The sequence below is a fragment of the Microcaecilia unicolor genome, chromosome 1, assembly GCF_901765095.1.
Source record: "Microcaecilia unicolor chromosome 1, aMicUni1.1, whole genome shotgun sequence".
Classification (NCBI taxonomy): Eukaryota; Metazoa; Chordata; class Amphibia; order Gymnophiona; family Siphonopidae; genus Microcaecilia; species Microcaecilia unicolor.
The window spans coordinates 473,142,522-473,167,084 of NC_044031.1; the positions used below are offsets into that span (position 1 = coordinate 473,142,522).

General features: G+C 41.6%; 1 protein-coding gene across 3 annotated transcripts in view; it reads right to left on the minus strand.

Moving 5' to 3' along the window:
• Positions 1-14,176: 14,176 nt before the first annotated feature.
• AQP4 (aquaporin 4) overlaps positions 14,177-24,563 on the minus strand; it is a 54,643-nt gene continuing 44,256 nt past the window's right edge. The window contains exons 5-6 of one of the 3 annotated variants that reach the window (XM_030213699.1): positions 23,191-23,442; positions 14,177-17,088 (exon numbers count right to left, since the gene is read on the minus strand). In XM_030213699.1, the coding sequence (XP_030069559.1) occupies positions 16,993-17,088; positions 23,191-23,442 (348 nt within the window). In that variant the 3' untranslated portion in view covers positions 14,177-16,992. Of the gene's footprint in view, positions 17,089-21,024; positions 23,443-24,563 lie in introns of those variants that run through there. The other 2 variants (XM_030213707.1, XM_030213705.1) reach the window with 2 other exon arrangements.

The following is a 24,563-nucleotide window of genomic DNA, read 5'->3' on the forward strand; positions in this document are numbered from 1 at the left end:
TCCTGCCCCACCCTTAACCAAAAACTTTTGACATGTTTGCAGCTCCAAAACATATGCCCCAGAGAGGCCATCTCATAATTACATTTCGGACAGTTTCCGTTTTCCGCAAATCCTGCCTTAAATGCCCTACTCGGGGATACATGGGTTCTTAGGAGCCATCTGTACAATCTCTCTCTCTGCGGTATTGACAATCTTTGCCCGTACAGTGATTTCAGATACATTTTACAGACCTCGGGGGAAATCACACATTCTAAGTCACGTGACCACCTTCCTGCCAACCCCTTGTAATCTAGTTCAGCCGTTGAATCCTTGAGCTGCTGATGGTGAAACTTCAAAGGAACAGCAAGCTGAGCTCCCAGGGTAAAATCCTCTGAAAGGACTTCTACTACATCCTCCGTTAAATCTGTCCAATCTATAGAGGCCAAATAGTGTTTTAATTGGTAATACGCAAAATGGTTATTTCCTGAGATCTTATACTTTTGTTGGAGCTCTGGGTAAGAATATATCTTTCCTTCCTCCGTCACTATATGTGCCAAGTATATCATTCCCTGTTTTTCCCATTTACGAAATATTCCACCTCCCTGTCCCGGTATAAAAGCCGGATTATTACAAATTGACAACCAAGGTGTTACCCGGGCCGAGAAGTGGTGTCTCCTACATGTCCACTTCCAGGTCTCCCTGAGAGCTCGCAACAGGGGATGTATTTTGAATGCATCCGGGGGCGGAGTAACTCCGGTGTGTAATAATGAACTAAAATGTATCCCTGGGAACCTGGAGACCTCCACAGAAGTCACCGAAAAGTCTGTAGTCCCCCGGTACCAATCGTTTATGTGTCTCATTGAACTGGCAACCGTCAAGAACTTAATATTTAAAAGACCCATTCCTCCCACGTCCCGTGGTGTTGTAAGCTGCTCATATGTTAATCTAGGTTTTTTCCCTTGCCAAAGGTATCCCTGTAGTAGTTTAATAAGTAATTTGTCATCCCTAGATTTAAAAAAGAGGGGCAACTGTTGGAATACATAAAGCCATTTGGGAGCAATCATCATGTTGAAAAGCGCAATTCGTCCCCAAATTGTTAGTGGTAAATCTCGCCACATAGTCAGTTTACATTTAGTCATATCCATAAGGGGACCTATATTGTCCTTGTATAATGAAGCCAAATTTTTGGAAATCATCACCCCCAAGTATTTCAATTTAGAATCTACCCATGCAATGGGGAACTCCCCTTGCCAATGCGCCCTGGTAGTCTCATCAAGGGCCATCGCTCCCGATTTATCGTAATTTAGGGAAAACCCTGACAGATCACCATATTCCCGGATCACCTCCAGGGCAGTTGTTAAGGAGCGTTGAGGGTCAGTGAGTAACATAAGAATGTCATCCGCATAGGCTAGAACTTTCACCTCTTGCTCTCCCAGTCTCACTCCGCTTATCCCAGTATCCGAGTTTAGCAACCTAAGCAACGGTTCCAGTGTCAAGTCAAATAGCAGAGGTGAGAGGGGACAACCCTGACGAGTTCCCCTTTCCACAGTAAATCTTGTCGTTGTCCCACCGTTAACCACTACCTGTGCGTTCATGTCATTGTACAGGGCCTGAACTGCTCGTATAATTCTAGTCGGCAATTTTATCCACTCTAACAACTCAAATAGGAAGTCCCAGCTGACCCTATCGAATGCCTTAGCGGCATCTAAACTGACCACCAGTCCAGGAATTTTCTGGTGCCTACACTGGGCCATGGACATCAATGTTCTCCGAACGTGCAGTACCGACTGTCTCCCTGGTATAAACCCTACTTGTGCTGGTCCAATGATTTTAGGAAGGTATATTTTAAGGCGCTCAGCTAGAATCTTTGCCAATAACTTAATGTCCACATTAATTAATGAGATAGGTCTGTACGACTCTGGTTCTTCTATAGCTTTCCCAGGTTTTAATAGTAAGGATATACACGCGGTGTTCTCGTGCAGAGGAAACTTCCCCTCCGAGATAACCGCCTGATGGTATGCGTATAGGGGGCCTAGCAGTGAGAGCTCCAACATTTTGTAAAATTCACCGGAGTATCCATCTACCCCAGGAGCTGAGTGGGATTTTAGTCCCTTAATCGCGGTTTGCAACTCCTTTAGCTGTATCGGAGAGTCTAACATAGCCATCTCTTCCTCTCCCAAATGCGGCATATTAGTTTTCTTTAGAAACTCTCCAATTTCTTGTCTCCCTTTCAATTTATCCTTTTTGTATAAATGCTTAAAGTGTTCTTGTAAAGTGCTCTGTATCTCTTCTAGCTTATTGGTAATACCTCCCTTCTTATCCCGAATTACTGGGATCGTCCGGTTTCCGCCCCTCTTATTAACCATCCTTGCTAAAAGTCCTCCGGCCCTATTGCCAAACCTGTTAAACTTATATTTTTGGAAGGTCTGATTTCTCAGTTCATTTTCATGCAGCATGGAATTGACGGAGGCTTGTATAGCCAAGTATCTGTCTTTATTAGTTTCTGTTGGCTGCGCCAAATATCGGCGCCTTGCCCCCGTCAATTGCCTATTCAGGTTAATTAAACTACGTGTTGACCTTTTCCTCCTAGCCGCAACATATGCAATCAGGTCTCCCCGTAAGACGGCCTTCCCGGTGCACCAGAATAGTTGAGGGTTAGATTGATGGGCTTTATTAAAATGTGTATACTCATCCCACCGGGCCTTTAAAAATTTTTGGAATGATTTATCCTTAGCTAAATAACTCGGGAATCTCCAACGTCTAGACGTTGCCGAGCTACGTACGCCTTCCAATTCAATCCATACGGGGCTATGATCAGAGATCAGTATCTCTTCCATTTTAGAGTTGGTAACCTGAGAGAACAGTGTCTCTGACACGAAAATATAATCTATCCTTCCCCATGTTCCATGGGCCCTCGATCTGTGTGAGTACTCTTTAGTCTCTGGGTGCAAGTTCCTCCAAGCATCTATCACAGAGAGAGAATGTCCAAATTCTTTCAGCACTCTCCCTTCCTTGCGGCCTACATGCGCAAGCCCTCTCACCCCTGTGCTATCTAGTCCGGGGTCCAGCAAACAATTCATATCTCCCATCACAATCAAGTCTTTATCTTGATATGGTGTCATCAGCCTTAACAAATTAGGGAAGAATGACCTCTCTGGTGGCGTGGGGGCATATACATTTAAAATATATAATTCCCTCCCCTGTAGCCATAATTTGACCAAAAGATACCGCCCCGCTGGGTCTTGCAACTCCTTTTTGACTGAATAGGCCAAACGTTTGTGAAAACATATCGCTACTCCGCTCTTTCTGCCCTCCGCTGAAGCGTAGAGTACCTGCCCAACCCAACTTTGTTGGAGCTTGTCATGTTCTAAGTCTGTTAACTTTGTTTCCTGTAGACAAACAATATCAGCATTTAAATATTTTAAATGTTTTAAAATCTTTTTTCTCTTGCATGGGGATGTTATGCCCCCAACATTCCATGATATTAATTTACAGTGTGGTACAGATAGGAATATGGTACCACTCTAAGGCAAAGTTATATCGTTTAGCAGCTGGGTCCCAGCCCCTCCCCAGCCGCCGTTTGGAGAGTAATTTCCAATTTATGTCTCTCCTGTCTGATATTATCTTAATTAGGAAACTTTCTCTTCGTGTCTCTAAGTGTGCTAACTGGTGTCCCTGTGTGTTATTTCTTTCCCGTAGTTGCTTTGCGCCCTCCCCCCCTCCCCCCCGTATCCCCCCCATCGTGATTGAACCTGTGTGAACTTCTGTCACCTACATGAAGCCCCTGACGTGACCTTCCCCCCCTTTGTTCTGTATCACTTCCTCCCCCCTATTATGTTCTATTTTGATGTATGTTAGAGTCTGGTTTCCGGGTCACATTTAAATCTCACATTATATTAACTTAATCCAACAGTGCAACTGAAAATATATCAAACAGTGTAACTTCCAACATAGATAATAACAGCAGGAGACCCACTCCCGAGGCACCCTATAAAGGCCTCACTCCAGAGGTTCCTTTGGGATATTAAGAGGCAAAATGCCTCGTGCATGAGCCTGCAAATCCTAGACAGTGTCATCACATCTACCTTTACCAGTCCTCAGAACTCCTGACCGGGTGGTCCATCACCATGGCGCGTGCTCCCCTGGACCACAGTCACTCCTGTGGATCTGGCTCTTTCAGGTTTACATCCACGAATCGTTGGGCATCTGGGACCTTCTGAAATGAATGCCATTGGTTTTTATGCTGTATCTTCAGTGTGGCCGGATATATCAGCATAAATCTCTTGTTTTTATTGGCTAGAGCTGCACATATTGGATGAAAGCGTCTCCTCTGCTCCTGAACTCCGGCCGAGTAGTCTTGGAAAATTTTTATCGGAGACTCCTCATATGTAAGGGAGTCTCGCCTCGTCCTGAAGCCCCGGAGGATCTCCTCCTTGTGCAGATAGTTGTGCACTTTGATAATAACAATCCTGGGTCGTTGCATGCCCTGCTGCCAGCGCCCCAGCCTATGTGCTCTCTCTATGCATAGTTCTCCGTAACTGTCCGACAAAGCCAACTCTTTTTTCAGCCACTTTTCCAGAAGAGGCCCCAGAGACCTCTCCGGAATCCTCTCTGGCAGACCAACAAGTTTTAAATTGCACCGTCGTGCCCGGTTTTCCATGTCCTCTAGCTTGTCCTGGTGCAACTTTAATTGTTCCTGCAAACGCGCTATTTCTTGTAGGTGCTGTGATCTTAAGTCCTCTATTGCCGAGATCCGGTTCTCAGTCTCATCCACTCTCTTCTCTGTGTCCGCCATTGAAGACTCCATATTCTTCATCTGACCTGCCAGTAGATCAAATCTTGGACTAAGGGCCGCACTCACCGCAGCGGTAATCTGAGCTAGTTGCTTTTCAGTAAATTCTCCCACTCCAGTTTGCTTCTGGTCCGCCATTTTCTGGCTGGTTTTAGGTGGGGATGCCTTCTCCTTATCAAACTTTGTTCCCCTGCGCGTAGTTCCAGAGGGCATATGTTTCAGATATTGCTCCATGCAAAAGTCGGGGGAGCCCTCCGTCACTTCTTGCCCAGGCTGTGAGTGCAATTGTAAGTAGAAGTTCAAATGTCCAGGAGCCCTGGCCCGCGTAAGCCTCTGGTATAATTCGCAAATTAAGTGAGCTTCCCCAGAAAACTATTTATGCAATGCGAGGCCATAGTCCTAACAGTCCAGGCGTGCCAGAGAAGTCCCCGGTGTCCTCCGGTTGCTCGTTCTCTTCCCCTTTCTATCTTGCTTGGTACTCAGGGAAGTCGCTCTCTTTGAGTTACCAGCTATCACTGCGCAGCCAATTCTACGGATCAAGGCACCGACCTCCCAAGGCCCCGTCCGCCCAGCAATCATTTACCACCACTCCGGCCTTCAGTTCTTTACCCGCCCTGGGTGGATCCCGCTGTCCTTTGGATTGCTCTTCTCTTGTTCCTGCAAGTGCCCGGTACTTAACTCTTTCTCACTGCGCTGCGTCTTCCTCTACATGTTACCTTCTCCACTCTGCTTATTATCGCCATGCAGCGTGCGATTCCCGCCTCAAGTCGCCATTTTGTTTGGTGGGGCGCGTCTTCCGTTTATATTTTAAATTTCTCGCCGTTACCATCGATTCCGGACGCTGTCCCATGTACATTAGTTATCCCCCGGCCTTCCGCCAGCTTGCAGTGGGTCATTGGAACGGGTCGGGTCCGTCAGCTCGGGGCTTCAAACTGCGGTGCGACGGAGCTCACGGCAGCGCTGCCATTTTGCCGCCCGGCTCCACCGGAAGTCCCGTAAGTTCTGTATTAAACTGTACCTACTGTACACCACCTTGGGTGAATCTCTTCATAAAGGCAGTAAGTGAGTAAGTCAGTAAGTAAGTAAGTAAGTAAGTAAGTAAGTATTATATAAAATAACTGATTTGGAAACTGAAAGTATTTTAAACTCAGGATAATTTGAATATTTTGTACTAGCAATGATGATTAGCCAGCTAGATCCTAAAACCCAAAACAGTGTAAAGATGGAGGCAATGTGCAAGGAGAAAAAAAATCTCTTAGTGCCACATGATTTCATAATGCTGAAGCTTAGCTGAATCAATCATAGTTCTAAAAACAAAAAAACAGCTTGATATTTATTTTCACAGTCTTTTAATCCATAACCCCCCAAATTCTGTTGAGGTTTTCCTAAGTTAGGTGCCCAGCTTTGAGTATGGATCACAGATACATATATTAAATAATTGGCTAAATTGCCGGAGGATGTGGTAACAGAGGTTAGTGTATCTGGGTTTAAAAAAGGTTTGGACAAGTTTCTGGAGGAAAAGTCCATAGTCTGCTATTGAGACAGATATGGGGAAGCAACTGCTTGCCCTGGGATTTGTAACATGGAATGTTACCATGATTTGGGTTTCTGCCAGGTACTGGATTGGCCACTGTTGGAAACAGGATACTGGGCTAGATGGACCATTGGTCTGACCCAGTATGACTATTCTTATGTTCTAATTGGCACTAATTACTGGCTACTCACATATCTGCTGTATTCTATAACCTGCATGCTTATTTCATCTCACGCACAATTCCAAAAGGGGCGTGGCCAAGGAAGGGGCATGGGTGGGTCATAGGCATTCCCAGGATTTAAAGTTATAGAATACTTCCCTTTGTGCACCTGAGAGTAGTTAGGCACAAGTATTTACACCAACCTTTGGTAGGTGTAAATACTTATGCCTAAACATGTGCAAAAATGACTTAAGCTAGTATCTATTAATATGGTTCCACATGCGCTTAGCAAGCATCATCCAGTAACTTTGTGTGCCCTATATAGAATTTGCCCCATAGGGCTAGATTCTATATGTCACGCCTAAAGAATCGGCACCAAGAAAAATACACCTATGCGTATTCTAAAAAGTACGCCTAAATTTAGACGCGGTTTATAGAACATGCCTAGTGCTTGTCTCCATGACTAAATTTAGTCATGGGCAGTTATCCAGCTCATTTTTGAAAGAGAAGGGCGCCCATCTTCCGACACAAATTGGGAGATGGGCGGTTTTCTCTCAGGGCCGGCCAAATCGGAATAATCGAAAGCCGATTTTGGCCGCCCTCAACTGCTTTCCGTCGCGGGGACGATCAACGTTCAAGGGAGTGTGTCGGCAGTGTACCGAAGGCGGGACGGGAGCATGGCTAAGAGATGGCTGTCCTCGGTCGATAATGGAAAAAAGAAGGGCGTCCCTGACGAGCATTTGGCAGACTTTACTTGGTCCCTTTTTTTTCACGACTAAGCCTCGAAAAGGTGCCCGGAGGGAATTGGGGATCACCTCCCCTTACTCCCCCAGTGGTCACCAACCCCCTCACACCCCCCAAAAAAATTAAAACACATTTTTTTCCAACCTCTATGCCAGCCTCAAATGTCATATCCAGCTCCATCACAGCAGTATGCAGGTCCCTGGAGCACAGTTTAAAGTCATTTCCTTACTTTACTGAGCTTTTTAGTGAAAAGATTACTACAGCTTTCTACATTAGTGGCTATATAAATGTCCTCCACTATAAACAATACTTTTGATTATATGGGCTCAGGTTGGTAGAGCCTCTGGGGCGGGGGACGGGAGAGAGGAAATGTCAGTTACTCAAGGTTTCAGAAAATTCTTCCAGCATGATTTTGTACTCAAGTATTTTTTTTGGATTGGGGATGTTTGATGTGTCTATATAATGAATTTTATTTATAACATATTTTATTATTTTAATTATTGTGTTATTTTTGGTTTGTGATATGCTTGATACTGTTTATTTATAAGCAATATGTTCTAATAAACCAAATCAAATTGTTATGAAGATCTAGATGCTCTGCAGTGTGAATGACATGTTAAAGCCTATGTTGTTAGATAATAGAAGGGTTATTTGGCAATCTCAGGCCAGTTTCTTTTTGAAGAGATTTGCAAAGTTGTCACTTTCACTCCTCACCTTTACATAAATATTACTACGTACAGTAACAACGCCATCACAATGAGAGATTCCAAATTTTAGCTTGTCACTACTCTAGGAGCTGTTTCTAGGATGATGATTAACTTCGACCCATTTTCTTTTAAGTGTATATAAGAATTGTAACACTTAAGAAAATAAGTTTAAAAAGGTATCTTTTTCCACATTCACAGTTTCTGTTTGGGTTGTTTCTCATGCCCTGTTAACATCAGCTTGTTTGCTTTGTAGACAACCATTGTTTCACTAATCCTTTATGCTTGCCTCCAATGGATTACTTACCTTTGCAGAAAGAAAAGCTGTATCCAAGCAAGGTCTGCTCTTTGAAGATACTAATACCATGGACTCATACAGCGCATTTTCCTTCTCTTGTGGGAGTTGAGCATTTTCTTCATATGCTCTATTTGCCTAAGGCGCTGAAAGAATCAAGGCAATTGGTGCATAGTGGCCGTTAATCACCCAGCCTATAGATGTGAAACACATTCAAAAACCTGTTGAAAATCTAAACTATCCTGCAGGCTGTCCTAGCAGGCAGGCACAAGCGCTGACCCATCATTATCCTGGCTTTAATGCAATATTACCTTCAAAACAGAAACATTACTAATAAATAATCTTTCTTTAGGATAAGAAAAGAATGATTTTCTTCCATTTTTCAGGGGTTTTTTTTTTCAGTGCCACTTCATACATTGCTAACAAAAGGAATAGTTCTATTTGTGGTAATTTAAAGTTTGCAGATGCCATTTTTTTCTAAAACCTTTGATCACATTTATTCATACAGGGTGCAACAATCTGGGATGGCACCCTTAAGATACATTTTTATAAACATCATAGTCAATAATGATTGAATAGCCAGGGAAATGTCAGAACAAAAATATTATATGATATGGGATTTTTTTCTATAAAATATGTTTACATTTGTTCCCATTTTCAAATGATAACATTATCTTCTCTAATATTTGTGCATGGTGGTTGATGCTAATGATTTGTTCCTTAATATTTCATTGGCATTTGTGGTTATACATGAATGAGATCAAAGATTGAGTGGTGTGCACAGATTCTCAACACCAAAACTGCAATGAATTTAATTTGCTAATCAAAGAGGTTTTCCAAACTCTGTCACTTTTGAGCCATAACTCATAGAACACTACAAATCTATTTGCTCTGTCTTTCATGGATTTGAAATTTTAATTATTCACATTATTGAAGTTTGAGCTTAATGTGAGTTACATTCAAGAAGACAAATTATTTCTGTGCTCAAGTTGCTTTATAATCTATATTGTGCCTGAGGAAAAGGAGAGTTAAATGACTTTCCCAAGCAGCGTCACCAGGATTTGAACCCTAGCTTGCCTGGTTCTCCCCCCCCACCCTATTGCTTTAGTCACTAAGGGGCCCTTTTACTAAGCCACGTGAAGCATCTACCTGTGCCCAACATTCACCAAAGTGGAGTTACCGGCCGGATACCGTGTGGTAATTTAATTTTTGGCGTGCGTCTGATACGCGCATCCGAAAAATAATGTTTATTTTCGGACGCGCGTATCAGACGTGTGCCAAGTGGTATCTGATGCGTGTAGGTCATTACTGCCTGGTTACCGTGTCAGACTTTACAGCTAGGTCAATGGCTGGTGGTAAGGTCTCAGACCCAAAATGGATGTGCGCCAATTTTGATTTTGTTGCACGCCCATTTTCGGAAAAATAAAAAAAATAGACATTTTTTTGCAGGCACGCTGAAAAATGGATCTGCACACACCCAAAACACACATCTACACTACCGCAGGCCATTTTTCAGTGCACCTTAGTAAAAGGAGCCCTTGACTATAGTTACACTCTGGTTTTCTGTATAATAGACAGACACGTTTCCAGGCAAGTCACTATAAGTAGTTATTAAAGGCAAAAACAAGCAAGGAATGATGGAAATTAGCACCTAGGATTTCAACTAGTAAAAAATAAAGGCGTTTTCTTTCTATAAGGAGGGAAAAAAATTACACGAGCATCTTATTTTGCACTAAATACTGTAATTGCTTTGTGACCACATTATTTTGATTTATTAAAACATACATTCTCCACATAAGCAGAATTTAGGCTCTAGATTATTCAGATTTAGTCTGATCGTGTTCTGGCATATTTTCCTGCATATTGATCCCCTCAATTGTGGAGATACTTGCCTGAAATTTGATTACAGGTGAGAACCACTGGAACTGAGGAAGGAAGAGGCACTCCTAGATCATGACAGAAATCAACGGAGAAAGTGGAGGCAGTTGGAAATATTTGGCTTCATTTACTAATATGTTAACAAGTATTAATTAACATGTATTAATGCCACTTAATGCATATTATTTAATACAAGACTATTCTCAATGGGGCCTATTTTCTAATGAGGAACATAACTAGCATTAATACAAATGAATGTATATTAATGCTTGTTAACTCATTAATGCATGCTTCGGCTTGTACCTCAGGCAACAGAGAAGAGTCATTCATATTCCATCCCAGTCTTTTTCTTCAACATAATAAGGTATACTGTATTCTGTGGCATATTGTCTTGAATACACTGATCATCATTATTCTTCTAGGGAACAATGACTGCTGGTTGTGTTAACCTGAATTTCAGTAAGCTCAGCTCAAAATATATGTTCTCCGTTGACTTGTGTTCCTATTTTCTTTTTGTTTATGTTATTGATCTTTCTTGTCCATGTAAACATGAAGGCATCTGCACACTTTCAGAAGAAAAAAGGTCCATCCACTTTCATCATTTTTCCAACTGTATTTACAGCAACACATTTACAACAACATGAAAGGCATACATGCAAAGAAGTATAGTAAAAGAAGGCCGGGTTATTTTAAATGCTAGCCTGAAAAAAAAAAGACACAAAATAAGTAATTTGCAGTAAAGCAGACAAAGATTGAAAATATTTCATTTATTTATATATTATATTTATAACCTGCACTATCTACTAATGTATTATATTGAATACACAGCAGACAAAAGTAGAAGCTGACCAAAGACGAATCACCATTGGAAATATAGTCCAACAGTCTTTATTGATGCAAATAAGGAAAGGACCCAACACGGTCCGTGTTTTGGTGCTTGTAAGCAACTACATCAGGGGTCAAGTAATAAACTCTATGAGTCAAGAGATAAATAGTTAAAACTTTGAAAACAATAAAGACTCATTTATTTCATCTAGCTTTGGCGTCCTCGGTTTTTGTTTTCTCACTCTTTGTTGCTGGCTATTAATGGAGGCACCATGTTTCTCCTCCACTCCTTCCCACAATGACTACCATTTCTCTCTTCCACGCTGCCCCCCTATGGTCACTGACATTGTTCTTTTCCAATCCCCCAACCCATTAAGACCAGATCTCTCTTCTTACTTGTTCCAATGGTTATGGAGCTGGGCCGGTGCAGGGCCTTGAGCATCTGGGCATGATCAAGGTTCTGCACCAGTGCCAGAACCGTGAGAAAAGGTAAGAAGAAAAATGTGGTAATCACGGGAGGGGGGGGGGGGGGGGGAGTGTTCAAGAGTGGAGGAAACCATTGCTGGTTATTGAAAATTTTGGAGGGTGGACAATTATTGGAGGAATCTAAATTTGGCTTTTAAGATGAAGTTTACATGGTTTTTCGATGCTGAGACAGGGGGATGAGTCATTATTAGAGGTGGGCTATTATTAATAACAATAAGGGAATCATTCGAGTGGAAAATCTCAGGGTAGCAAAACAGAATTGTAAGACAGTGGCCAGAGTCAGAATAATGTTAGATTTGCACAAGGAGGAGCATTAACATTAGGAAAAAAAGGGGTTATAGTAACACTGTACAAGATATTGGTAAGACTCATCACTTGAATATTATGCCTAAGTCTGAAAGCTTAAAGGGTGTAGGTGTGCAGAGAAGAGCAATCAAAATGTTTTGCACTGCAGTCTACATGTAAAGCCCTATGAGCTGAGATTTACAGACCTATATTTTATACCATAGAGGTGGAGAATGGAGACATAGAATTTGATAGACATGTGGACGCCCTGCAAAAATTGTGCTTAAATTAAAGGCACAGACATTATGCATGCTGTTAGCAGGTAAAGTAGGCAATATACACACATATTTTACAAAATATGCAAGCAAATTGCGACTGCCTGCACTCTACCAAATCTCCTTCACTGAACAAACCTACTCTAAAGTCGTTTACAACTACATGCCTAATTATAATGCACATACTTTTAAGTGTAAGGTCATTGTAGAAAAGTTGCAAGAATGGTTTATAGAATTACCTGTTTGGGAGGTAATTTATAACATTTTTCCACATAAAAAGCCTGTGGGAGGTAATTTATAACATTTTTCCACATAAAAAGCCTGTTTGGTGTGCAGGAAAGGCCTTCTTATAAACTTGCATGGTGATATACATTTATCTAAGTAGGTGTGGTGATAAGATGTCATATGCACATACCACATGTAGGTACATAAGTATTGCCATACTGGGACAGACCAAAGGTCCATCAAGCCCAGCATCCTGTTTCCAACAGTGGCCAATCCAGGTCACAAGTACCTGGCAAGATCCCAATAAAAGTACAATACATTTTATGCTGCTTATACTAGAAATAAGCAGTGGATTTTCCCCAAGTCCATTTTAATAATGGTCTATGGACTTTTCCTTTAGGAAGCCATCCAAACCTTTTTTAAACCTCGCTAAGCTTACTGCTTTTACTACATTCTCTGGCTACGAATTCCAGAGTTTAATTACATGCTGAATGAAGAAATATTTTCTCCAATTCGTTTTAAATTTACTACTTTGTAGCTTCATTGAGTGCCCCCTAGTCCTAGTATTTTTGGTGTTTATGGGGTAGAGTTTAGACACAGCAGGGTTGCAGTTGCAATGTCCATGCATATGTTATGAAATTGCAATTAGATGCGTAAAGTACACACATACACTTATACACCTACACTAGCTTTAGAGCAGGTGTAAAATTGACATTTGCACATTCCAGGGGTTAGTTTCGGGTGCCTATTTTATCTTTTGTCTTTTGTTAAATAGGCTTATTATAGGAACCTTTTTGAACTCATCCCGTAGGCGTCCTGCTATAAAATCAGGTCCTTGAGTACATCAAAATGTACATAATGCAAACTAATGGCCTCTCAGTGGAAGTAATAGAGTTAAAAAGCAATTCAATTCAATGAAGCATGGGATGTGCACAGAGATCAGCAGGGACCTATTGAATATCAGTGCACTAGGAATGAAAATAGGCAGATGGGTCATAAGGTCCTTATCTGCTATCATAGTCTATGGGACCTTTTTACTAATATGTAGTAGGTTTTGCAATTAGTGCATGAGATTAACATGTGGGAAATGTAGGAGGTGTGCCCTGCACCTGCCCTGCACCTACCCTGCATTTACTCTTCCCAGTCCACCCCTGATGCACCCCTCGATCCACGGATCATGTACTCCAAGGCCCCTCCCCATCAAGTTCTCCACTCCCTGTACATCTGATCCACACAAACCCCTCATACACATCCTATCCCAAGACCCCTCCTTGAAGGTCCGATCTTCCCCAACTGCCCAACCCTGTCCTTCCCAGAGCCCTACCCTCCTATCCTCCCCTGGGATCTACCCGGGAGTCAGCATTGGTAGTCCAGTGGTCCCTGGCAGCAGCAATCCTTCTCTACTGCCACCCAGGTTGGCATCGGGATCAATCATTATATGGAAGGATGACCCCTAACGGTAATACCACAAGACTACTGCTAGAGTCATTGGTGCCATTTGGAAATTTTACCACACTGGCTCTTTTTTTTTTAATGCCAAAGGCATTAGCACAGGCCCTTGCTAATCACATGGTAAAACCTATGTTAGCTGATTAATGCAGCTTAGTAAAAGGGCCCCTACGTTTTTTTGAAGGCAATTTTCAAAAGCCTTTTGCTTGGAGGCTTTCCTGGACAGGTTAGGCCATAGGAGACCACAACAAATCTAGTTGTACATTTTCAAAAGTGTGTTTGGTGTTTTGGCTGGAATAAGTAGAAACAGAAAAAGTTGACAGTAGATGTTTTGCTGGTACATTTTGCTTGGACGATTTTCAAAAGAGAAGTATGCTCATATTTTCCCTTCAGAACCGGTGAAAAATCCTTGGGTAAAACTAAAGACGGACTTTGCACTGCTGCAGTTTTGTGACTTAACCTTCTGCTATGAGTCCATATTTATGGCATAATGTTTTTCTAACAAAACAGTACCACAACAAAAAGGTTACCACTAAAGAATAACACATATCCTTATTTACCTGTAATTTATCTGCATGGTTATTACCTCTCTTATTTTTGCCTCTTTTTATAATGCATTTGTCTTCTATATAACAGTAAAGCAACATCAAGTTTTATATTGCATCTCTAATCATTTATATATTAGATACCGAAGGACCCTTTGGAGTGATTTGTGAATGCCTGAGAATAAGTGGTGTTTATACTGAGTGCAGCAGAAAACTGATGCATTTTGAGGCCTAAGCACTAGAAGGTAGTAGCCATGCTAAGGCCTTTTAGTATGCACCTGGAATATGCACTGATGTCCTATCATACATGCTATCTTAGGTTCAGAACATGCTTGATGTTATGTGCTAGACCTAGTTATACTCACATATAAATGACCCAGTATTTAATGCAAATTAGGTTTTAAGAAGTAAGTGAGATATGCTTCTTCCAGGTTCTACTTTGTGCAAAATCACTAGCCACTTCACAGTATGTCTATGAGACTGGCATGCTAACATTTAACTTTGGAAGAGACAGTTCCTGGTCTCTCCTCCTTGGATACTTGATCAAAAGCCTGTGATACTGTGACTCCCACCACTTACACAAGATCAATTATCATGGTGGGCCTAATGTGTTGTCCCCCCACCAACACATGTGTTCAAGGCAAGTAATTGTGACATTTATAAAGTTGTATTGAGCAGGGCCTTGCTTTTTCCTTCCTTGACTTCATTATTGCACCTTTGGAAGAGCTAGGCGTGAAGAGCCCTATGGGGCATTCTTGATCCTTGGGCTGGGTTGGCAAAGAGACAGTGTCAGGCCTGTTTTCTTTCTTCTGGAGGTGGTGTCATTGGGACTGCCAAGTTCCTTTTCAGTTGTAACCAGTGAGAAAGGTGGTGATATTGGACTGTTGAGCCCCCCTTCATTTGTGCTGGGAGAGTGGGCCAACATTTGATGAGTCCATTGGCCTTATATGCCATCATTTACTATGTTTCTATGTTTAATTGGCCCTTTCCCTTTGTGTTAGCAAAGGGATTTTTGGTTAGTATATGTATGACAGAAACCCATATTTCTGAACGTTTTGCTAAACATTTTAGCGCACGGCCTATTAAAAGCCATTGCAACATACCTATTGGGCAGACAAAGAAACAAAACATTAGCATGAGCATTAGTGCATTGGCTCCTTAATATATTATTTTGGAGGGGTCAACATTAGTTCTTTGAGAGCCAAAATTTATTTGGAGAGAGACGATGCCTTTCTTATGTAAACAAATGCATAAAATACTCATTTAAGGCATATGTGAGCTCTCCTCTACAATCAAAGAGGATGAGATCATATTATCCCAAAAGCATGCATCCTTACCCATATGCTTGTCTAGTATACAGTATCTTTACTATTCAACGATGTTGCTATTTTTAAAGTAATTACATTGTTGATGGGCTAATTTCAACTTTGTTAGGGGTATTTCATCAGCTATAGTAAGTATCAAACATTTTTTTGACAACAGTCACAAAGAAATTCCTATTATATGCCGCTTCAGAAGACAGACTTTTGCAATAAATCTGAAGGTTTCGATATAGGTTAATACATTAAATACAGAGCCATAATCTTTGCCAGAAAAAGCATTACATGAGTTCAAATTAATATTGTGACCTTCTACATGCAAAATGAGTATTGCACTACTAATTTACATATTATGAATTCCAAATATATATATATATATATCATGTTTCATATCTTGTAATATTATACTTCATAATAAATTCACATGTAGAAAATACTATTTGTTTCTTTCACTACAAGCTTTCATAAGTAATTAATAACGTACTGTAGTCTTTATTCCTATGTTTCTCCACATGTTAATAGAGAGTATGCATTTTTGTATGTTTATATTCTTTGATTTATGAGTGAATATTGATAGCAGATTTAGAGACCAGTCAGGAAACTTCCCTCATACTTTCTACTGCAAACTCATTTTCAAAGAGAAACTCTATAACAAGTTTCCCTTTAAAAATCTGGTCAGCAGACAGAATGCAGCTTTAAAACTATGCTCTGAAAATGACATACAGAGATTGATTATCTGTATGGAATTTCCCTTCCCTAGCCTGACCACATTCACTTTTCCCTACAGGCAAAATGTGGGCGTGTTGGATCAATGCACATGCTTTTAAATGCACTGGGTGGGGGGTGGGGATGGGAAAGGGGTGAGCAATAATCAGCTCACAGTTTCATGTAAATAAACAAGAGTTTACCTATGTAAATTGTTCTGGTAATTCTGCCCTTAGGCCCTGATGCTCAAAAGTAAATGCTAGAGGCTATTAGAGCCAGGCTAGCACCCACAATTACCAGTGCAGTATGCTGCAAGACCCCTACTGCAGACAAAAACATGCACGCTTAGCATCAGCGCAAGTAGTACGCTAATGCATGCAAATAGGGGTCATTCACTATTTGCTCTATACAATCGTGGACAACACAAGGATGCCCGTAACATGGCAAATCCTATGCCAGCTCAGAGCTGGTGTTAGGAAAGCAGGAGTAGGCTCTTGTGGCTTATTCTGCACTGCCAATGACTGTATACAGGAGAGGCAGGAGAGGATCTGAAATGATGCAAGTGCTACCTGGCAGCCGTTACAAAGCTCCCAAGCCCCCCGATTCCTGGCACTGCTCTGATAGCAAGTCGCAGCCCCCTGAATTCTGCTTGCATCAAGAATTCACGGATCTGCTGGCATCAAGATTGGGAAAAGCCGTCTGTGTGCTGCAGGCTTGGTCCCGGAGCGAAGGTAGCGGCAAGTAGCTCTCGGCACCTTTTTCCTCCCCCCTCTGGCGCTCCATTGCATGTCATTAACGTTGAGAATTAGGGAGTTCCTTCCCCGTGCTGTTGTGGTGGTATTCTGTGACACTGTTCCGTACAGCGGCGGAGTTTTCAGCATCTGCACCCTAGTGTGGATTAGGGATGTACCTTTGTTAATGCACATTCAGTTCATTAGCGCATCTTTAACAATTTATGGGTTGGTATTCAATCACTGCAGCCATTGTTCTTTTTTAAACACTGGCTACAGTGGTGAAAATATATCCATCTAGACAGCATCACTAGTCTTATATAGGCCAATGCTGATTATCTGGATAAAGTGATCAGCACTGGAACTTATCTAGATGGTGGCAAAATAAGATGGAGAATATTGAGGCGGTCTGTAAGTACATTCAATAGCACGAACTGGGTAATACCTCTGAATATCCCATTCAGCAGCACTAGTTTAGATAGCATTTGGTTTGCACAGTCTTATTGGACTGCAGCTGTGCCAGATCTTGAAACTAGGGACGGGCTGTTATTTGCAGTGACATGGGAAACATTAACAACATATCCCATGTCATTGCATGCTGTTAACAAATGGAATGAGCAGAGAAAAAGCATGACAATTCATGTCGTTTTGTTTGCTGATAATAGTGTGTACTTTTTTTGAAAGCGTGCACTATTTGCAAAGAAAGCACACTCTTCCTGATAGCGCACCCATTCGAACCATTACACATGCACAAGCCACCGTGCATAGGTGAACAGTGAATGCAAGACTGCATCTTCTTTACAAGTAGCACATTAAGGGGGCCTTTTTCTAAGCCATTCTAAAAAGTGACCTGTGTTCTTTTTTTATGTGCGGATTTCCCGTGCATTGAAGCCACTTTTAAGGACCCTTTTACCAAGCTGTGGCAAAAGGGGACCCGGCACTGGCATCAACTCATTTTTTACATGCGTTCTGAGGCATCCTTTTACCACAGCTGGTAAATGGGAAGTCTCACCTTCCTACAGGAAATGGCCAAGCGGTAAGTAAAGCACTTGCTGTGTGGACATTTTTTTGGGGGGAGCCTTTACCGTAAGGGCTCCCACATTAACCCGGCAGTAACCACCGGGCAGCACAGATCACTGCCCGATTACTGCTGGGTATACTCTGGTGCTACAAAAATAAAGTTTTTAGTGCCAGAAATGACAGCGCACTAGGGGTGCAAAATAGCGCTGGGCTGCTGCGGTAGCCCGGCGGTACTTCCTGTATAGCGAGCGGTAAGCTTACTTACCGCCACTTAGTAAAAGGAGCCCTTAGTGTGGCCGTAAAGTGGCCACAATTTCATTTTTTTTCCATTCATGGCCATATGTTAATTTCCCAATTAGTGTGCGGCTATTAGAATGGGAAGCCTTACCGCCATCTATTTACAGGGATTGGCAGGATTGGCAGGTGCCAATCCCAGAACTACCATGAAATGCCTGAGCGTATCCTGCAGTAGTTCCTTTTAGCGTGCGGTAACCATGCATTAGTGTTTACCGCCACTTAGTAAAAGGACCCCTCTGTTTGCAGATGGTGCCCACTCTTTTGAAAGGCTTGACTTTGATTGTTTAATTTTGGTTTGTTTTTTTTGGACCTCAGTGGAGAACCTTGATGGAATCACTTGTCTTAAACCATCAAGCTGTGTCCTCCCAAGTCATCATTGAACTGTTTTTTTGAAAGTCTTTTAATGCATAAATCTTCAGAGAACTTTTGAAATTCAGAGGCAGATGCAGCAACCAAACGTAAAAAAATCTAAATCGTTAAAGTCCCTAACGATTTTAAAATAACGAAAAATGCACCAAAAAAAAAAGTCACACATGCTGAGATCGGTATTGAAACGTACAATGTATCAAAGAATCACAATACACATCGTTAATCGGCCCCCAAATCATGCGCAGAGCAGCCAAGCGTTATGTTAGCTGCTCTGCGCATGCCACAAACAGTCAAAACACAGTCAAATCACAAGCACATGGCTCCCAAATCAAAACAAAAATAAAAAAAAAGGGTCAGGAGGGGGCAAGGGCGCTCATCAGGAGCGTCCTGTACGGATGGCCTTGCCCCCCCCCCGCTGCTCCCCACTTTCCGCCGCTCCCCCACCCCGACAGACAGGGGCGGGCGCAGCAGGAGAAAGACGCGCGACCGAAGCTGGGCGAAGGCAGGCATCATCAGCTTTCTTCTTGCCCGTGCAGCGCCTTCGGACAGAGCAGAGAGGCGCTGCACGGGCCTGGTAAGAGGGAGGGGGGCCCGATGGAGGAGGGGAATGGCGGCGACGACCCCAAGAGGGGGCGGGGCACAGGGCGGAGGATGTCGGGAGGCGGAGCTGAGGTGAGACAGAGTAGTGAGGAAGGGAGGGGGCAGGGGCTGCTAGAATTTTGCTTTTTCGGGGGGGGGGGGGAGCGGTGGAAAGTGGGGAGCAGCGGGGGGGGGGGCAAGGCCGTCCATACAGGACGCTCCTGATGAGCGCCCTTGCCCCCTCCCGATCCTTTTTTTATTTTATTTTTTTAATGTGTTTTCTGACGTCCTTTGGACCAATCACAGCGCTTTTAGCTCTGCTAATGCGCTGGGATTGGCTCAAAGTTTGTTTATTTTTTCACTTAATGATTTTTCCTGGCACAGAGCTGTCCTAACGAGAGGTCCAGACCTCTCGTTAGATTTCCTGCCTTTTTCCTGCGTAAAGGCAATCGGAAAAGGTTAGTGCATGTCGTTTCAATGGGGTTTTCACACTAATTGCTCATCTCCATTCCGTTTTCGTTAGCTGCTGGCTTCCTCGGTAAAAGCCCTTTGATGCATGCAACGGATCAAATTTTCCTCGTTGGAGAGTCATTAACGGCTCATTTAGCTTTAGTGCATCTGCCTCTCAGTGGCTTCACTCCTATCTCACGGATCTTGATTTGAGAGAACACAGCTTGATGTTTAAGACAGGTGACTCCATCAAGGTTCTCCACTGATGTCCAAAAAAAAAAAAATTAACAAAGTCAAGCCTAACATTACTATAGATTTGAGTGTTCTTCATACCGGGCTTGAGGTGTAGTTACAGACTTGCCTTTAGAGTGGTTTGCTGCACTCTTTTTTTTAAAAGAGCATGTACTCAATAACTTTATTTGGATGATGACAAAATGGGTAAATTAAAATGAATAAAATGAACATTCCCAAAATCCACATGGGGAACAACACCAAATGAAAATTTTCTGGCTAATCATCCCCTAAATTAAATATGACATCAGAAGTACCACAAGTATGCCTGTCATGAAATGTTCATGATACTGCTAGTATTTGGTATAATGTCAGGATGATGTTGAAGTATGAAGTGGCTTATATAGAAGGAAGATGATACTATTGTGAAATACAGTAGGTAAGTTATGGGTAAATTTTTCATTATATTTTTAAAATTATGGTACATGTAGTCACTTGCAGAAAGCAGTAAGCTAATTACGTGAACAGTTTGTGGTTTGACATGAGTATTTTTTTATACAGAAGTTTGTCAGCTAGTTTGATGTGTCTGATAGAAGTTTGCTGATTTGTGGGGTTAATATTTTAATTCTTTTTTGAATAAAATAAAAACATCAAACCCCTTAAAACACTGAATTTGAATCAGAGGTTGAGAGATTTTTCTGATTCAAGGGATGTGAAGTGGACAGATTCAAGGGGAAGGGTGAAGTTGGTTAAATGTTCCTCAGGCTTGTTAAGAATGTACTGGCAAATGTTCAAAAACAAGCAGATAAAAAAATAAATAAAAAAAATTGAAAAAGAAAATCAATTGAGCTCATACCAAGATGAGCTTTGCCTAATCTTAGTTCAATCTCACATTTGCATAATCTCTATTTGTGTTATTTCAAATACTAGCACCCTGATACATGATTATTCATTCAATTCAATTCTTGTATACCACTAATATCCCCTTTCCAGGGTTCAGTGCGGTTTACATTCTGGGTAGGCACAATCAGGAATGATCAGGGAGAAGGTACTACACTGAGTATTATCGTATAATCTAATGGAGGATTTGAGAGAACAAAGGTAATGAAGGATTGCTATGAGGCAGTCTTTGGGAAGAGAAATGTGATTCCCTGCTCAAATACACTATGGTACATAGTCTGGCTATCCTTAGAGGCAATGAAATGAGCAGCAGTATCCCCTAATTAATAAAAGGCAAAAACAAAAAACAAAAAAACCCTTGCTATGAACAAGACAGTTCAAAACAATTGTAGTTTGAAAGAGCACTTTGCAATCATGTTCCCACGATCTAAACATATTTACCACCCATTGTTTAAACACAGTTAACAAAAGTAAAAATACAAAACAAATGTTGCATTGCCAATAAATAAAAATAGTTTCTAAAAGCTTATATCTTGATGAAAGCAACACAGACATCGGACTGAAGGTTTCAGGTTACATAAATTAGTATATTGAAATGCGTTTGAGCAAGTGCACTGAAAACAGAGAACATTTTGTTTCCTTAAGTAGCTCCTTCCTTTCACTTGTGACATCAGAGTGTCAAAAAGGGACATTTTTCTCACTGATATGACTTGGAGATTTCACTGACACTAATGTTCAATAGATGAACCGTGTGACAGTCTCAAACTGCTACTAGGTTTGACATGCTTCTAGGGAGCTTAGGCATCTTATTCTGTAAGTCAGAGGTGTATTTTTTGCTTTCATAACCTTTTTGAAAGACAGTAGGGGCTATGCAGCATATAGAAATAGGTACTAAAAAATATACAGGACAATATCCAAACAGCAGTTATATATTTTGCACCCTGCTAAATGTTTCTAAATATCTATGGGCCTTATATATATATATATATATATATATATATATATATATTGGACTAGATTCAGTAAATTGCACCAAAAATTATGCATCGAGCGCTATTCTATAAAGGGTATCCACACTTTAGAGAATAGCGCCTAAGTGCCTAATCTGTACCTAACTTAAAGCGCCTGCATGAAATGGGGGTAAATTCCAGCATCTAAATTAGGTGTGAATTGGGTGTATTCTATAAAAATGTGTGTAACTCATAGGAATGCCCCCAAAACACCCCTAAACATGCCCCCTTAAAATTACATTCTATAGGAGTTATGCACACATCGTTATAGAATACGATGTACACTTAAGTCCCAGTTAAGACCAATTAATGCCAATAATTAGCTGTTACATAGAGTGTCCCAAACATTAATATTGCAGCAGGAAAATCAACTACAAAATCTACAACAATACTAAATTTTTATAAGTATGTTTTTGGGGGGATCATCAGATCTTAATGCAACTCACACCATTAGAACATCTTGTTCTTTCTTCATATTGAAAAAAAATGGTTGCGGTGCCTTGAATATAGGTGCGATCATTTACATCTGCTCTAGAGCTGATGTAAAAGAAGGCATGTTCTTTATGTATGTGCACTCATAGATTAAAGGTATTTCATAATCTACACTTGCATCTTCTAACTCCACCCACAGTCTGCCCAAACTCCACCCCTGAACATGCCCACTAGTAATGGAGAGTACTTTTATGTCAGTCAGTAATTCATAAGAGGTTGTGTACTGTATGTTCTACGTGTACTAAAAGCATTAGAATGTGCTTATGAACATATTAGTTCATGTTTGTACCTTGGGCCCAAATTTGGATAGACGCTTAAGTACATCTGGCCCCCTTGTTCACCAGGAATTACTAAAGGAGGACACATTCTAATCACAGTTTATGCATACAACTGTGAAAAAGTGAGAGAATTGACTAAGCTATAATTGTGAAATCACCACTATAATTTTGTTAATTCATTCACTCCTTCAGGGCTGTGTGCAGAGACTCACCACTTCTATGCCAGAAGAAGACCTTTGTCTACCGGAACTTATGAGTCAATCAGAATCAATCCTAATATGAAGATGACTTGTTGGAAGATCATTATTAAAAATCAGTGAGAAAAGGGACCACTTATTTTCAGTGGTTTCCCCATTCAATGGAAAACTGTAAAATTACACAGAAAGTTTGCAATTGATATCTGCAATCACTAACTTTACTTCTTAAATGTGTTGGACTGCTAATTTATGTAGTCAGTGAGAGCATGGTTTGGAGGAAGAGCAAACAAGATGCCACCTTCCTGATTTTATGGTTCTGTTAGACATGCCAATTTTATAATAATGCTGTTTCTTTAATGGGAAGGAAATCGCTAGAATCCTTACTGAACTCTTCTCTGTTTTCAGTGCTTCTTGCTAGTCATACAGAAGACAAGACCTCACTGGTTGGATCTTTGTCCTTCTTCTCATCGGTGCTGATGACACGAACTATTCCAGGCTTTAGAAGGAAGCTGTCAGCATCTACCCGGCACTTATTGTCATCCACTTCTATATACTTCCCTTTTGATTGCTGGGTTGTCTTACTGAAGACATCTTTACAATGGGCCTTGCACTCAGCATCTGGACAATACATATAGTCATAAATGGCACCAGCAAGGATTGCTCCTAAGAAAGGTCCCAACCAGTATACCTAATGAAAGGAAACCAGCAGGATAATGGTTACATACAAGTGCTTCTGGCAAAAGCTTTTCTAGCAGACATTAGTAACTTGAATCATTTTGCCTGAAACCATGCAAAATTTAATTGTTCTACCTAGTCTGCCCAGTTGCAGGTCTTACTTGATCTGTGATCTTCACCTTTCCTCTGCTACTAAAGTACTTATTGAATACATTTTCAAAAACCTACAGCATGGGTAGGCCAACTAGTTAATTTTACCTATCTTTATTCAAACATTCAACCAGACACAATTAGCTAATTACAGATCTGGATATACATGCAGGGCCAGCCTTCTTTTAGGATGGCAGCAGCATGATCAGAGTGTTGCATCCAGTGGCGTAGCTAGAGGAGGCCTTGGGGGCCCAGCCCCCCCCCCCCCCCCCCATTCCAGCCTCAGGCTCTCCAACCCCGATGGCCAGTCAAGTGTTTTAGAAACTACTAGCTGCCCTCCCTGCACTACTGTCCTTCACCGTTCCCTGCACTACTGTCCTTCAATTTTCTGGGCCGCTGGTAGCATCAGTGAGGTAAACACACTGCCTTTGGTGGCCTGGAAGTTTTCCCCTCTGCTATAATTTCCTGTCCTACCTAGGTGGGATGCTGTAACAGTAGGATAGTTTCCGGAGCTGCCGAAGACAGTGTTTACCTCACTGATACTGCCGGCTTCCCAGAAAATAGAAGAAGGGCAGCAGTGCAGGGAGTGGTGAAGGACAGCAGTGAAGAGAGCTGGAACAGGAGACATCAAAAAGCTGAAGCCAATTAGGTTGGTCTCCCTTTCCATCTCCTCTGCATGGCTGTCGGTCATCCCCATTCACCTAAATCAAATCAAGCAAACCTATGAGCTGCTGCTCTATCCACATTGTCATCCTATATTGTTGGTAGCATTTTTATTTGATCTTGCTTATATTTTCAAGTGTGCCAGCTTTGTAGCATGTAGATGTACACAGGGGAAGTATTGAGTAATTAGTTCTAAATTGTACATCATTGTGTCATTTGGAGTGGCTGGTTATAGATACCGCTTGTATTCATACAGAGATGTTTTCACCTAGTAAAGGGCCACCAAAACAGACATCATGTTATGACAATCAGGTGCTTAAC